Source organism: Gallinula chloropus (assembly GCF_964237585.1).
Source record: "Gallinula chloropus genome assembly, chromosome: 8".
Lineage (NCBI taxonomy): Eukaryota > Metazoa > Chordata > Aves > Gruiformes > Rallidae > Gallinula > Gallinula chloropus.
In genome coordinates, this window is record NC_140093.1 from 22,355,257 (window position 1) to 22,368,463 (window position 13,207).

Below are 13,207 nucleotides of genomic sequence, written 5' to 3' on the forward strand. Positions count from 1 at the left end.
GCTAAATGCATGAGAGATGCTCGGCCAAAGAAATGTAGTATTCAGAAGTACAGATTCTTTCTCTAAGCTGTTATCACCTTAAAAGGAATAATACTGGAAAAAGACACATAATGAATTATGAGTACTCAGGAAATATCTGTAATTTAGGTGACTAAATGATAAATGCTTCTGCACAAACACCACACCATCGACACACAACAGTGCAAGATCTGCTTGAAGGCCACCACATCTGAGGTCAGCAACAGAAAAAATGAGGAAAAGAAACATATTCTTCTCTTAATCTTTTCTGAAATCTGCACAGTGTAACTGCAGACACCACACTTTTATCACATAGAGACAGCCTCACCCCAACTAAAATGTTATTGAAATTAAATAGAAAGACCAAAAGATTCCAATGAATTAAGTGATCACATATATATGTATGGAAAATAATGACATGAAATACACATTGTCACGTTCTTGATCACTTTTGTGTGTTACTACATAGTTTCAATACTTACCAACTGAGAATAGCTAATTCTGATTATGAAATGGCAGACATACAAATTATTTCTGAAGAATGTAGGACTTGTAGTTGGGGTGTGAACATCCAGACATGACTGATGCAGTGCTGTTTCTCCTGGGCTGCAGGCGGGGAGCTGGGCTGCAGGAAGGCCCAGGCTACAAATAGCGTGTTGCCACTGAGAGGGATGTATCTGGATTTGGGAAACTGCACGCCACTGCAGGTGTCTTGTACCACCTTTGGAAAGTCCTTTTGCTTCTCACTGCTTTACATCCCCACATGTAAAATGGAAAACACAACAGGCCCAACCCACAGCACCAGGATGACAGCAGAACAGTTACATTTAGGAGCGGACGGAAAACCCCAAACTCAACAGTGGCAAGCAGACAAGCCTGCTACGGTGCACTGCGGTGCAGACAGCACCTAAATATGGTGCACTTAGGCAGAGCGAACACAACACCTCAGCAGCACTATGCTCAGCAGAGATAGAGGACAGTTGATAAACAGGTTGTAAGGTTAGTGAAGCACCAAACTGATGCGTCCGGCTGCATACAACAAGAAGAACGATTTTCATTAGCAGCCAAATCCTCTGTGCACTCTAACTCTGGTGCATAGCAAGGTTCAATCTTACTAGCATGTTACGATATAATAAACATAATGAAGTAAGAAAGCAGAACACAGAGAAAGCAACATGAACTTAAAAAAAAGAAAAGATAAAAATTAAAAGGTTTCCCTTCCCCCCCCCCCAAGTCTTTTGGAAATGTGTAATTTTATTAAAATGTTCCTTTGAGGAATATGTGATCAATATACACTTGGGGAAGAAGAGCATTGCTGCCTTCTGACTGCTGTCACTGCATTTCTAATTAACCTCTTCATGCTCATTATCTAAACTCAGATATTTCCTGTCTCGCAATTTCTGCTATTTTCAGAAGACCAGAAACCATGCTTCAGCCAGCAACCTGAATTCTAACAAACCACCCCTATGAAACACTGAAAAATTTAGGTTTACGAAAAGATCCTGAAGCAGCAACTGTCTGGTAATGCAGTTCATTAATATCCACCTGGTTCTCTGAAATACTGAAGATACATGGGTTCAACATTGTGGTCTTTTCAACATAAAGAGGCCAGAACTATCTGCAAAATAGGAAAGTCTGGAACCTAAGGGAGCCTTTAGCATCAAGCTTTCCTTATTTTGTAAGCCGCTTATTGCTGGAAGCACTGCCAGCAACATGACCGCAGCTTCTTATGCCCTTCCCCTAAACATCCACTGCTGGCTTCAGTCAAAGACAGGATGCAATATAAGACACACTTTTTCTCTTGCTTAAATTACTCTCATGTCCCTCTGCCGTTCACTGTTTTCTCGTTATGACATCCAACAAACTTCCCTCCCTGCCACAAGGCCTGCCCTAACTACCCTCAAACAATTTCTCTCAGACTCACGCCGTGCCATTACACAGGCCTCAGAACACAGCCAAGGAAAACCAACCTTTCCTGTTAAGAAGAAATGGATCCATAAGCTGTGCAGGGTCTGGCTGAAACCCTCCCAGTCACCACAGTGTGTACCCTAGGAGGAGACCTCTCCTCAGCCGTACGAGCAGCTCAGTTGGCTCAGAACATACAGAGTCTTTTGGAGAGGAGGGCCAGTTATGCAGTTACTTCCCTAGAGCCATGCATGTGCTCCAGGCTCCAGCACTGTGAAAAATAAAATGAGATGTCTTCCATCATCTTCTGTAACCGAGGTTTTTTCCTACCTTGCAAAATCACAGCTGAAGTCGCTGTCTCATCGAGCCAGGGATGTGTCTCATGGTTTGGAGGTTTGTGTGAACTGTTGGGAAATAGCTGATACACGAAAAATGCTGTCTCAACTCTTTCAAAGGTAATAATGAGTTGAAGACCAGTGTAGCTAATGGTTTGAGTAGGAAAAAATAACATAAAAAATACTTTAAAAATGGCAAAAATGAGTCAGACACTAGGCTGGAAGGAGGCACACGCTGCGCTGTGGTGTCTAGGGCCCTCAGCCGGGGTGCGTGAGGCCTGTTCAACGCCTGCCCCGCAGAGCCAGAGGATAACTACACGTGCAGAAACTGCCACACAAGAGGCAGGTCTCCACTGAGTTAGTGCTGCTGGTGCTGCAGCCTGAGAGTTGGCAGGACCAGGACGTAGGGGAAAGAACCCTGCCTGAGCTGCCCGGGCCTTGGATCAGAACACAGCAGAGTTGGGACGAAGTGTTTCTTTTCAATACCCACCCTGCTGACCTGGCCTCAGGAGTCCCATAGGAACATCCCCAGCTGACGCGTCTCTCAACAAATACCAGATTGCTTCAAAACTAAATGTGTCAGGGCTTAAAGAGAGAAATCAGCTCACCTGCTCTGCCCAGCAGCAGATCTAGCTCTTCCAGCGTTGAAAGGACCCCTCTCCACTGGGACACTCTCAGCCCTGGTACACAGTCAAGGTTTGCTGGTGCCACCCTCAAGCTGTCAGGTCCTTCCAGAGGAGACCAAACGTCATTGAGAAGGCCACCGCCTGGGATCAGACCTCTCTTCTGGCACAGCTGCTTCCTCACCCTGGCCCCTCGGCCTCACCAGCAACCCACTGGCAGGACTCATGGTCACATCCTCTACCGAAAAGCCCCGTTTCAGCCATCCCTGTGCTTTGTCCCTCTCAGCCCATCTCCATGCCTTTCTGTTTTCTCATCACTCCTGACTGTCCGTGGTGTGGACAGCGGGGCAAACGCAGAGGGCAGGGAAGACAAGCGCTTTGCTGGTGGAGGCAAGTTGTGGGATAAGCTATCTGAGCTGTAGGTTCCTCCTAGTGATCAGCCACAGGTGGAGACGGGCATCGCAGGGCTGAAGCCACGTTTCTCATTTTCCCTACAGCCACGAGATGGAGCAACTCAGTAACAAATGGCTCTGCAGAGCCACCGATTTAGGTGATGGGATATTTCATCCCAGTTCTGGCTCACCCAGAGGCTGCAGGCAGTGCTGGAAGGATGCTGCAATGGCTCAAGGTGAGTACGTGGCCCATGGTGGGCTGGTGCGAGCTCCAATAGCTTCCCTATCCATGTCGGTGTTCCTTGGTGCCACCCAGCAAGGCCTCATAGCAGGATGAAGAAGCTCAGGCATGCTTTCAGCCCCCCATGGTAACCCCAACCAAGCATACTTTACCAGTAAAAGCTTCTCCAGGACAATCCCAAGGCTCCACATGTTGCTGTTTGTGGCTGCTGCTGCCCAACCTCCTGCTGTTTCCTGCAGCTGGCTTTGAAGGCTCCTCCCCAGCATAGAGACAGAGCAGCACTTCAAAAAAAGAAAATCCAGGGGCCAGGCAACATGTGAGGGACATGAGGAGGAGAATGAAGCTGAAAAGCGGAAAAGACTCAAAAGGCATCTGGAGAAATGGAGGAAGAAAGCAAGGGGATCACAGCAGTGGATGATCTCTCTTCTCAAGCAGAGCAGATATTTTCTTGCTGTTTAGGTTCTGATTTAGATCAAGAAAAAACCACCGTGTCTCCACTGCATATCCGTGTGTGGTGTGATGGATATCGATATAGCTCCTGAACTGGAAGGATGTCAGCAACACCAGCCCCATACCAACACTCTTCCAGAGAGCCAGGACTGCAAGCTGAAGAAGTGGGACCGTGGCACTGCTCTCTATTGTGTGGTCTGCTGCAACAAGCCAACAGTGCCTTGGGGGTGGCTGGTGGCAAGCCCAGGGAATCATCAGAGCTTTGCTGGTTGCCACCAAGGGATGCAGGATCTGAGTGGCAGCAGCAATATGGCAAAGTCCTCAATGCTGACAAAAAAATGCACATGAAAAAGCTTCATTGTCAGGAAAAAGGAACAAGGTGACGCATTTGGCATCTGAAATCACACAAAGCAGCAGTTGTTTCACACACTGGTGGCATTGGTGACATGCACAAAGGGACTAAGGACAGAGCAGAGTCTTAGTGACGAGTCAGGTCCCTTTAGCGTAAGAGTAGGGCCTGTGGCTGCCCACAGCATCACCCCTGCATCACAAGTTAGCTATTAATCAACAGTTGGAGAGTCCTTCATGGACTACCCCCAGCTTTCCACTGCACTGCTTGCTCAGTTTCATCTCCCCCTCACCATCAGCCTTCAGCATCATCCTTTTCCACCCTTTCAGTTTTGAAGGGAGGGGGGGGCCTTCACGATTTATCCCAAGTGCCTTTGCACCCTTTCCACGCCTTTCTGTCCACTTCTCCCCAGAATCCTCCCTAAAGAACTCAAAAGGATGTTTGCTGGGGAAAAAAAAACCCAGACCAACCACTGGTGGTGGCTAGACAATGACGTCCCAATCCTGGCACTGCACTTCCTCATCCTCCCGTTTCCAAACAATCTTTATCCAGCTGCGTAGCCACGCAGGGTGTTCTGCAGCAAGCACACCCAGGGAGGCATGCTCCTGGGCAGCCTCTGGCGAGGTGGGCATGACAATATGAGCATCAAAGAGAAAACGAGACGAGGAACCTTTGAGTAGGCAAGGGGAAAACCTTGAGTGGGCAAGAAGGAGCAGCCGCTCTGAGCGTTGGTGGCTGTATCACGGCATGGGCAAACCCCGCACTGGCGCAGGGGCACGGAGCGCTCACAGCTGGGCTTACAGCCCCTGCTCATGGCAGCCTCGGTTCCCACCGCCTCGGCTGGCAGGGGCCCCGAGCGCCTCTCTCATTCTCAGGGTGGTGGTGCCTGCCTGCGTTGGGGGGGGGAGGTTTGGGATTTGATTTTTTTTTTAAATCCAAAATGCTGTCAGCGTGACAAGACCACCACTGGATACACAGAAGTGAAACCTAGCTGAGGAAGGCAGTGAGGTATTGTTCACTCAGACCTTCTAACTTTTCCCCTTGGTGGTTTTTTATTTGTTTGGTTGGCTGGTTTTGTTGTTTGTTTTGGGGTTTCTTTAGCTGTTGGTTTTTTTTTTTTTTTTATTTAGAGTCATTTTAACTAAAATACCATGGGGAAACCCCAAGTTCTATTTTTATACCTCACCTCCTTCCCCCATCTCTTTCATAGATTTGTAGCTTGAATTCAGCCAATACGATCCTCAATTTTGATATTTAAGGGGTATCAGGGAACCAGCACAGCTCCCCCTCCGGCCTTTCTTTCCCTCTGTGGTAAGATTGCAAACACACATACAGCGGGCAAAAAAATTAATCTTCCCCCAAAAACAAAATCAACATTTGACACTCTCTATGGATACCTCCCCTGCTCCCTAGGACTGCAATCAGATTTAAGAGCGCCTCTTATCTGCCTTTAAAATACCAACTTGAAGTGAACATATCAGATGACCACTAAAAGTCAATGCTCTCTTTTTTCCTTTTTGATGTCATGAAAAGGGAAGCAATGACAGGGATAGGTTAGGATTTAGCTTAAAGCACATTTTGAGAGCTAACACTCTACCTACAGATACTACATACAACACAGTAAAATCATGTATCGTAGAAAAAGATCAGCGGAAGAACTGTAGGGCCACAATTTCTTTCTGTTCATTGAAACCAATCAGTGACTCATACACACTAACCCCACAAACCCATCTATTTATGTCCTTAAATGAGCTCTGCGTGACATCATATGTACATAGTGCACGTATGCAGACACGGTGCGGGGAGACTGGTGGTGCAATGGAAATACACGATGAAATGAAAAGCAGCAGCACTTCATGTTTTCTGATATGACCACCACCTTAAAAGCAAGCATGAGACTCAAGAAATCTACAAGCTGACGAGAAGAAAGTCAAAAACCAGAGCTAGACACAGCCCAAAGGTAAGATGAAAGAGAATATTTCATTGTAGTGAAACCTTGCCTTAAAAGCTTTCTTCTTGCTACAAGATCTGAATGATAAGTATATTTTACATAAGTTGTTTTGCTTTATAGCATTTCTAAACATTTTTGTAAGACTGAACAGGGGTATCTTTTGCATTTATGCTTTAAATTTTTTTGTGTGTTGTTTAGAAATCTATACAGTAGACTCTAGTCTAAAATGCCTTTTTATCATAACTAGATTCTTGGCAAGTAAAGGTCTTGGCAAGAAGCTGAAATTTTATTTCTCTAGACGCAGTTTCCTAGACACACTATCACAGAAATGAACCCCCCCCAAAAAAAACCTAAAAAAAGAAACCTGAATAAAAAGGACTAATGAAATCTCTAACAGAGACAATCAAGTAAAGGACTATGTCAATACGTATTATTTTTTAGGAATTCCTTAATTAAGCTTTCATCCCTTTGGGTCTCAGCAATAGATTCCCTCCCAGCAATGGGTTCCCTCCCAGCATTAGACTGACAGTGCTTGACGGGCTGAAGAGGACTTGGGAGAGCAGCAGGAGAGGTTGCAGAGCCTCGGCAACCCTCTTGCACCAGGCAGTATGTCTGCTCGGGTCGTCAGTCTGTGACGACGAAGGTTCAGGGACCCAGCCCAGCTCCCTCCAAACTCCCCAGCCCCATGGGCGCAGGAGGTTTTAACGGCCAAGCAGCGAACAACCTGCAGCGTAACAAGGAGCGTGTCTCCCCTCCAGCCACCCCAATCCCCAAGCACTTCACAAACTCAGCCTTTCCTGCCTTTCTTTATTTGGTAAGGGCATTTCATTACTTCTCTATAACTTCCCTCAGCAGGGTAGGCACTGCCCAAAGGTCTCTGCCCACTGAGCCATGTCCCCTACGTCCCCCCATGCCTTAGGAGCAGCAGAGCTTGGCAAGGAAGGAGGCTGTTACCCAGCCAGCAGCACTGCCGTCTGCAGGCACCAGAATAAAACCTGTACCTGCTGCCGCGGGTGGATCCCCACACCAGACCCCCCTTGAGTCACACTCTTGCTGCACCCCCAGCCCTGCCAGCACCCCCTTCTCAGCGCGCTGCGCCTCTGCAGCCAGTTTTCTCACTTCCGTACGTAAACCAGCAACTTACAGAACCGTTTACCTGGTAGCAGCTTGTCCTTAAGGAGCAAACGGCTAACTTCATCTTGCTTCCTAAACTTGCTAGCTTTTAACAACTGAATTTCCCTTTTCTGCCGATCCTAATCTCTCTCAAACCACAGTGTGGGAGAGCTTACCTCTGAAACACCGGGGGAGTGACTTGATCGGCAGAACAGGAACTTTTACTTCACAGTTCACAAACTGGTTGATGAATCTGAAGCGAAACAGCATCACGATCAGTGACTGGGGTAGGAAAGGCACTCAATCGAAAGAGCCACGATTACAGAACAGCAGACGAAAGTAATTTCTGGGTGCTGAGAGAAAGACCTTTGAAAGGCTTTATTTAGTCTGCTGTGACAGAACTGGCTGAAAGAAAGGACCGTGCATCTGCATGTGTAAGCAATTCCAGCTGAGAGCAGCGCTGCAGAAACCAATGAGAGCCTTCCCGGTCCTTATCAGCAGAGTCTGAAGGCAGGATCAAACCAGCAACCTTCCTCTAAAGACAAGAATTACGTCATGACCCCTGCTCAGAGGGTGCCTTCCGCAACATTTTTAGTCCCCTCTTTGCGGAGGAGAAAGCGGGTGCACGTTTTCTGCAGCTCCTGTCTCTGCAGTACAGATTTATCCGTTGCGGTGAGGCTGGCTGGTGTAGGCAAAAGGTCAGGTTCTTAAATCTCATTCTTCTTCTAAAGCCTTAACCTCTGCTAAAAACAAACCTTGTTCAAAACTTCCTGCCTGCTTCCTCTTAGCACACTTGGCAGAAGGGCCAGAGGTAATCACAGCCCCTCTATGCCCTGTGGTGGTGGGAGGGGTTGCAGGACAGCAACAACTATTTGGGACCTTCACATGAATAAAAATGGAGGACCCTCGTGCTCTTGGCTCCCTGAGGTTTCTTATGATAGCCTGATTCAGGAAATTGGATTGCCTCCATCCCCACAATCCAGGAACCTTAAAATCCTTAAATCAGTGCTGCTACCCTGGATCTGCAAAGAGATCATATCACTTCAGTGGGGTGGTGCAGTTGAATCTATATTTTGCCTAGCCCAAATTATGAGGCGGCACAGTTTGGGGTTACAGCTAACAGCACAAGGGAGGCTTGGACCCCAGAAAGCCTTGCTCTTCACTGAGGCACAACCTTTCCCCAAAGTCCCTTGGAACTGAGCAGCTCCAGGCCACGGGTGCTGCAATTCAGCACACAGCTGCCTGACAGCAAAACACGTCTCCAGGTCTGTGGGTACATGGGGACCTTGCAGGCCTTTGTACTGGGTCTTAAATGTGATCTGCATCCTTCCTTATAGTAATTTTCTTCTCTTCCAGCATACCTGAAGATATGAATGACACCTCTGACAAGGGCAATATCAGTGTTACTGTGGAACTGTTCCAGTTTATCATGTATACCCCCACATTTATCCTGGGATTGCTGTTCAACACAATGGCTCTGTCATTCCTGTTTTTTAAGGTTAAAAAGCTGTCCGAATCCACAGTCTACATGATAGCCCTTATTTTCCTGGATACTCTGCTGCTCTTTACTCTTCCTTTTAAAATAATTTCCTACCACCATCGCGACAAATGGAACTTGGGGTCTCTGTTTTGCTCCACCTTGGAGAGTCTTTACTTTGCAAACATGTACGGCAGCATCCTCATCTCCCTCTGCATCTGTGTAGACCGGTACATCACTATCCAGCACCCTTTCACTGCTCCCACCCTGCGATCCACCAAGAAAGCTGCTATGATCTGTGCTGTCATCTGCCTGGGCACTTCAGTCGGAACAGTCTCTACTTTCCAGCTGCATGGACAGAGACGCAATATCTCATCCTGCTTCCATAACTTCTCCAAGAGCACGTGGGAAAACGTAGGCCTGTTCAGCACCTTGGAAATCACTTTCTTTGGCAGCATGGCAGCCATGACCTTCTGCACCGTTCAGATCATCCGGTGCTTGAGAAAGCACCAAAAATCAGATGATCCCCAAGCACACACCACCAAAGCAGAGAAGATAGTGGTGACAAACCTTGCTGCATTTTTGGTCTGTTTCACGCCGTACCACGTGGCATACTTCATGTACTTTTTGGTGAAGAACAACATCATTCACACCAGTTTTCAGAAAGCGCTGCGAGATGTTGTTCAGGTCACCCTTTGCTGGGCAAACCTCAACTGCTGTCTCGATGGGATGTGTTATTACTTCGTTTTGAAGGAATCTGTGGAACACACGTTACGAAGTCGTAAAGAACGAGCAACGCAAATGCCTTGATCCATGTGCTGTGTGTTGGTTACTTGGGATGATATAGCGAAAGGCTTTCATGGAAGACTGAACTATTTATCTAAGCTATTTACTGTAAATATTCAGATCTGAAAATATTTCATAAGAATCGGAACCAAGTCCGTTCCCAGGAGACTGCCTCTCACTTCTTGTACTTCCTTCTATAATGTTTTGCCTTAGCATTTGCAGGTAAAAAGAAATGGAGTTATTCCTATAAATGGTGATGCATTTATGTCTTTGGATGTGATTCCTCTTTGCTTTGGAAGGGAAAACCCCAAATTGTTCCTTCATACATGGCAGCATCTTTCAGCCTCCCTGTCCTGTCCACGCTGCACCTGGAAACCTTCACAGAATCACAGAATTGTAGGGGTTAGAAGGGACCTCAAGAGATGATTGAGTCCAACCCCCCTGCCAGAGCAGGTTCCCTGGGACAGGTCGTACAGTCCTTCCTCAGGACTTCAGTCGCTGGAGATGAGCTGTTGAAAAACAGAGATTATGGCAAAAAGCTTCAGACTCACCTTAGTGTCCTCCCCTGCACTGATCATACATGCATGCCCATGCTTCCGCACGTGCACAGTGCCAGGTGCAGGTTTGCACATGCTATTTAAGATCTAAACACACTGTATCTCTGCACTGCAGCAGCTTTAGGTAAACAGGGGTGTTGCGAGGTCTCCATGCCACTTCCCACAGGCTGACTTCTGCAAGGTGCAAGGCGTGTGTTAGTGACAGGTCCTGGGCCTTCCACATGGCACTTCTCACACTGCCACAAGCTGAAGCCCCTGAAGAGCTCAGATTAATTGGCTATCCCAGTTTCAGACTTCTTGTGGGCTCTTCACTGATCGCTTATCCTGCTTGGTTACAAGCTGAGTTTCAAGAACAGCGCCAAAACAAATGACAACAAATTTAAGAGCCTGAATCTCACAGAACCACAGAATTGTAGGGGTTGGAAGGAAACTCAAGAGATCATTGAGTCCAACCCCCCTGCCAAAGCACAGTAGTGGCAAACACATGAACCTGAAGGAACAGTCCCTACCTTACTGGGGGATATGAGTAGACCCCATCCCTAAAGCAGCAGCCAGCAACAGAGGGTCCCAGGGGAAAGCAACCTTTCAGACCTGGAGAGAAACTGAGCACTGCCACTGCCCAAACAAACAAGGCAATAAAAAGCAATCCACTGTCAGGAGCTGAGCGTGCCAGCTGATTCTTTCTTACCAGTGCTCACAGGCCTCAGATAAACTGGATGAGATCATCCAGCGTGAAGAGAGGCAGCTGGCTGCCCCGGGGTCCCCCCATCACTGCCCCCGCCGCTACCCTGGCAGCAAGCTGCCGCTCCCCTGGGCAATGAGGTGATGACAACCAAAGGAATTTGTTTTCGTTTTCATGTTGAGCTGGATCCTTGCAATACGTCTGCTGGGCAGGGATACTAATCCCAGCCTTTGAACTGTCTCTGTGCACTTTTGAGAAGGGTAATGCACAGTCCATGCATTGGTTTCTTCCCCAAGCTGGCAACTTTCCACACAGACACTTCAGTCTGCAAAAGGGAAATTCTTAGAAGTTGCTACATCTACATGTGAGAGCGTACCAAAGAAGTCCAGCTGCTGAGGAGGGAAACACTGACCCAACATTGTTGTGTGTGCTGTTGCTTACAGAGACTTTTGGGTGTTCAGCCAACAAACTGTGCTTCTGCGCATCCAAGGGCCATACATTTATACTAACCATGTCCTGCTCATGTCCAAATGCACAAAAATAAAACCCACCAGGATATTCCAGCAAGAACTCCCTCTCCACATCCACTGCCATTTCCGCTGACTCCCTCAAGTAGATTCTGAATATCTGACTAGCTTCCCTGCCAGCAGACACTGAATCCTTGCCATCACCTTGCTCACAGCTTATCTCTTAACTAACTCTGCTTCAGTAGACACAAAGGTTTTTTACCAGTGAGACTTCAGGCTCTTTTTGAAAGCAGACTTACTTAAATAACAGGAAAAAAAGTGCCATGCCAAGACGGCTTCTGCTTTAACTGAAAATGCCTGAACATAGAGAACAGGGATTTTGTCAGTACCTCAGGAGGCAGAAAATGCCAAAGTATATTAGAAAAACTGGTCTCAATTGCTTTTCTGTAGCCTGAAGCAGCTCCATTTGGACTCACACTGCTATAATCGAGACTAGAAGCTCACCTGTAGTTTCCCGGTTCCTCTGTTACTCGGGTTTTTCCCATTATTAAGCACACCTGCTCTTACCCATTTGTTACTGTGCGTCCCTGTCCCACAGATCATGAAGTAACTCACAGTGTAATTTCACTTAGAGTGCTGGTAGGTATCAGCGAGATGAATATTAAATTTAGGAATGTTGGGCTTCTTGTCTCCCTACACCTCAGCAAGAACATGCTGCTTGGAAGAGGCAGGGATGTTGACCAAATTAAGCACAGTTAAAACTGCATGAAGGACAAGTTAAAATGCCTGAGGCATTTCTTCTTTTCCAAAGTCTCTGCCCTGTGATAGCAACACTGCCAGATAATTGTTAATCTAGAACTAAGCATTACAAACCCAGGAAATCCAGATTAGGTTGTACTTCAGAGTACACCAACATGCTCCTGACCATTCCCTGTTAAGTATTAACTTGGTGACTACAAGTGAAGCCATCTCCCAGAGATCAGCATCTAACCTGGTCCCACTGGCCAGCCGTAGTATCTGAAACAATGAAGGTATTTGAAATGGCTTTTTTCGGTTTAAAGAGTAGCTTAGGAAGGCAGAAGTTGCAGACAGCAGAGACTGGTCACATTCATGCTAAGAGGAAGTGTGGAAGCTCAAAAACAACACAGCTGGAAGGGGGCAGAAATACAGCAGTGGGACTTCGATAGACCAAGGTCGGTGTGGCTGTAAAAGCCCTGCAGATAAATTTGTTTCCTTCATGCAGAGTAAAATAACTTGGCATTAATAATAAATACATTTATGTGGAACATTTCATATGAGTGGCAAGAAGATAAAAAGAAAGCCTGAGCTATGAAACACTCTTCATCTCACCCTGAGCTCAGGCTCTCGCTGCTGCTCCCGCCTGCAGCTGTGCAGAGACCGGGTAGGACCTTCAGCTGGACCCTGCTGTGTGACGAGGGGTATTTGTGCCCATGTGGGATACCCCAGGGTATCCCATAGAAGGGATGGGCTGTTCCTGTCCCTTGCTATAACGAGGTGGCAGATCAGAGTCAATGCAAGCCAACAGCCTTAAGACAAAACCTAACTGCATGCCCAGTAGCAACAGTGAGACCTTGAATGCCCCCTGCCTTTGCAAAACAAAATACATGGGCAAGAATAGTATGTTCCCTCCTTTCGGGAAAAATGGGGCAGAAATCAAGCAGCATCACTGAGCCTGATCCTCATTTCATTTGTGGACATAATCACACCCTTCACATCATTATTGTACTCGATGCTATGTCAGGTTATTGCTCTCTCAAATTAGCCTGTGCCACTTTTGCCTTGGGTTGCCCACATACACCTATCACAAAATACCTTTAAAAGACATCCCAAATCTCTCTCC

General features: G+C 47.0%; 1 protein-coding gene across 1 annotated transcript; it reads left to right on the forward strand.

Moving 5' to 3' along the window:
* Positions 1-8,746: 8,746 nt before the first annotated feature.
* On the forward strand, positions 8,747-9,664 carry LOC311194478 (lysophosphatidic acid receptor 6-like; the record flags this gene model as incomplete). The annotated part of the gene is made up of 1 exon (XM_084267584.1): positions 8,747-9,664. The coding sequence occupies one exon, from the start codon at positions 8,747-8,749 to the stop codon at positions 9,662-9,664; it is 918 nt and encodes a 305-aa protein (XP_084123710.1).
* Between the last annotated feature and the right edge of the window lie 3,543 nt (positions 9,665-13,207).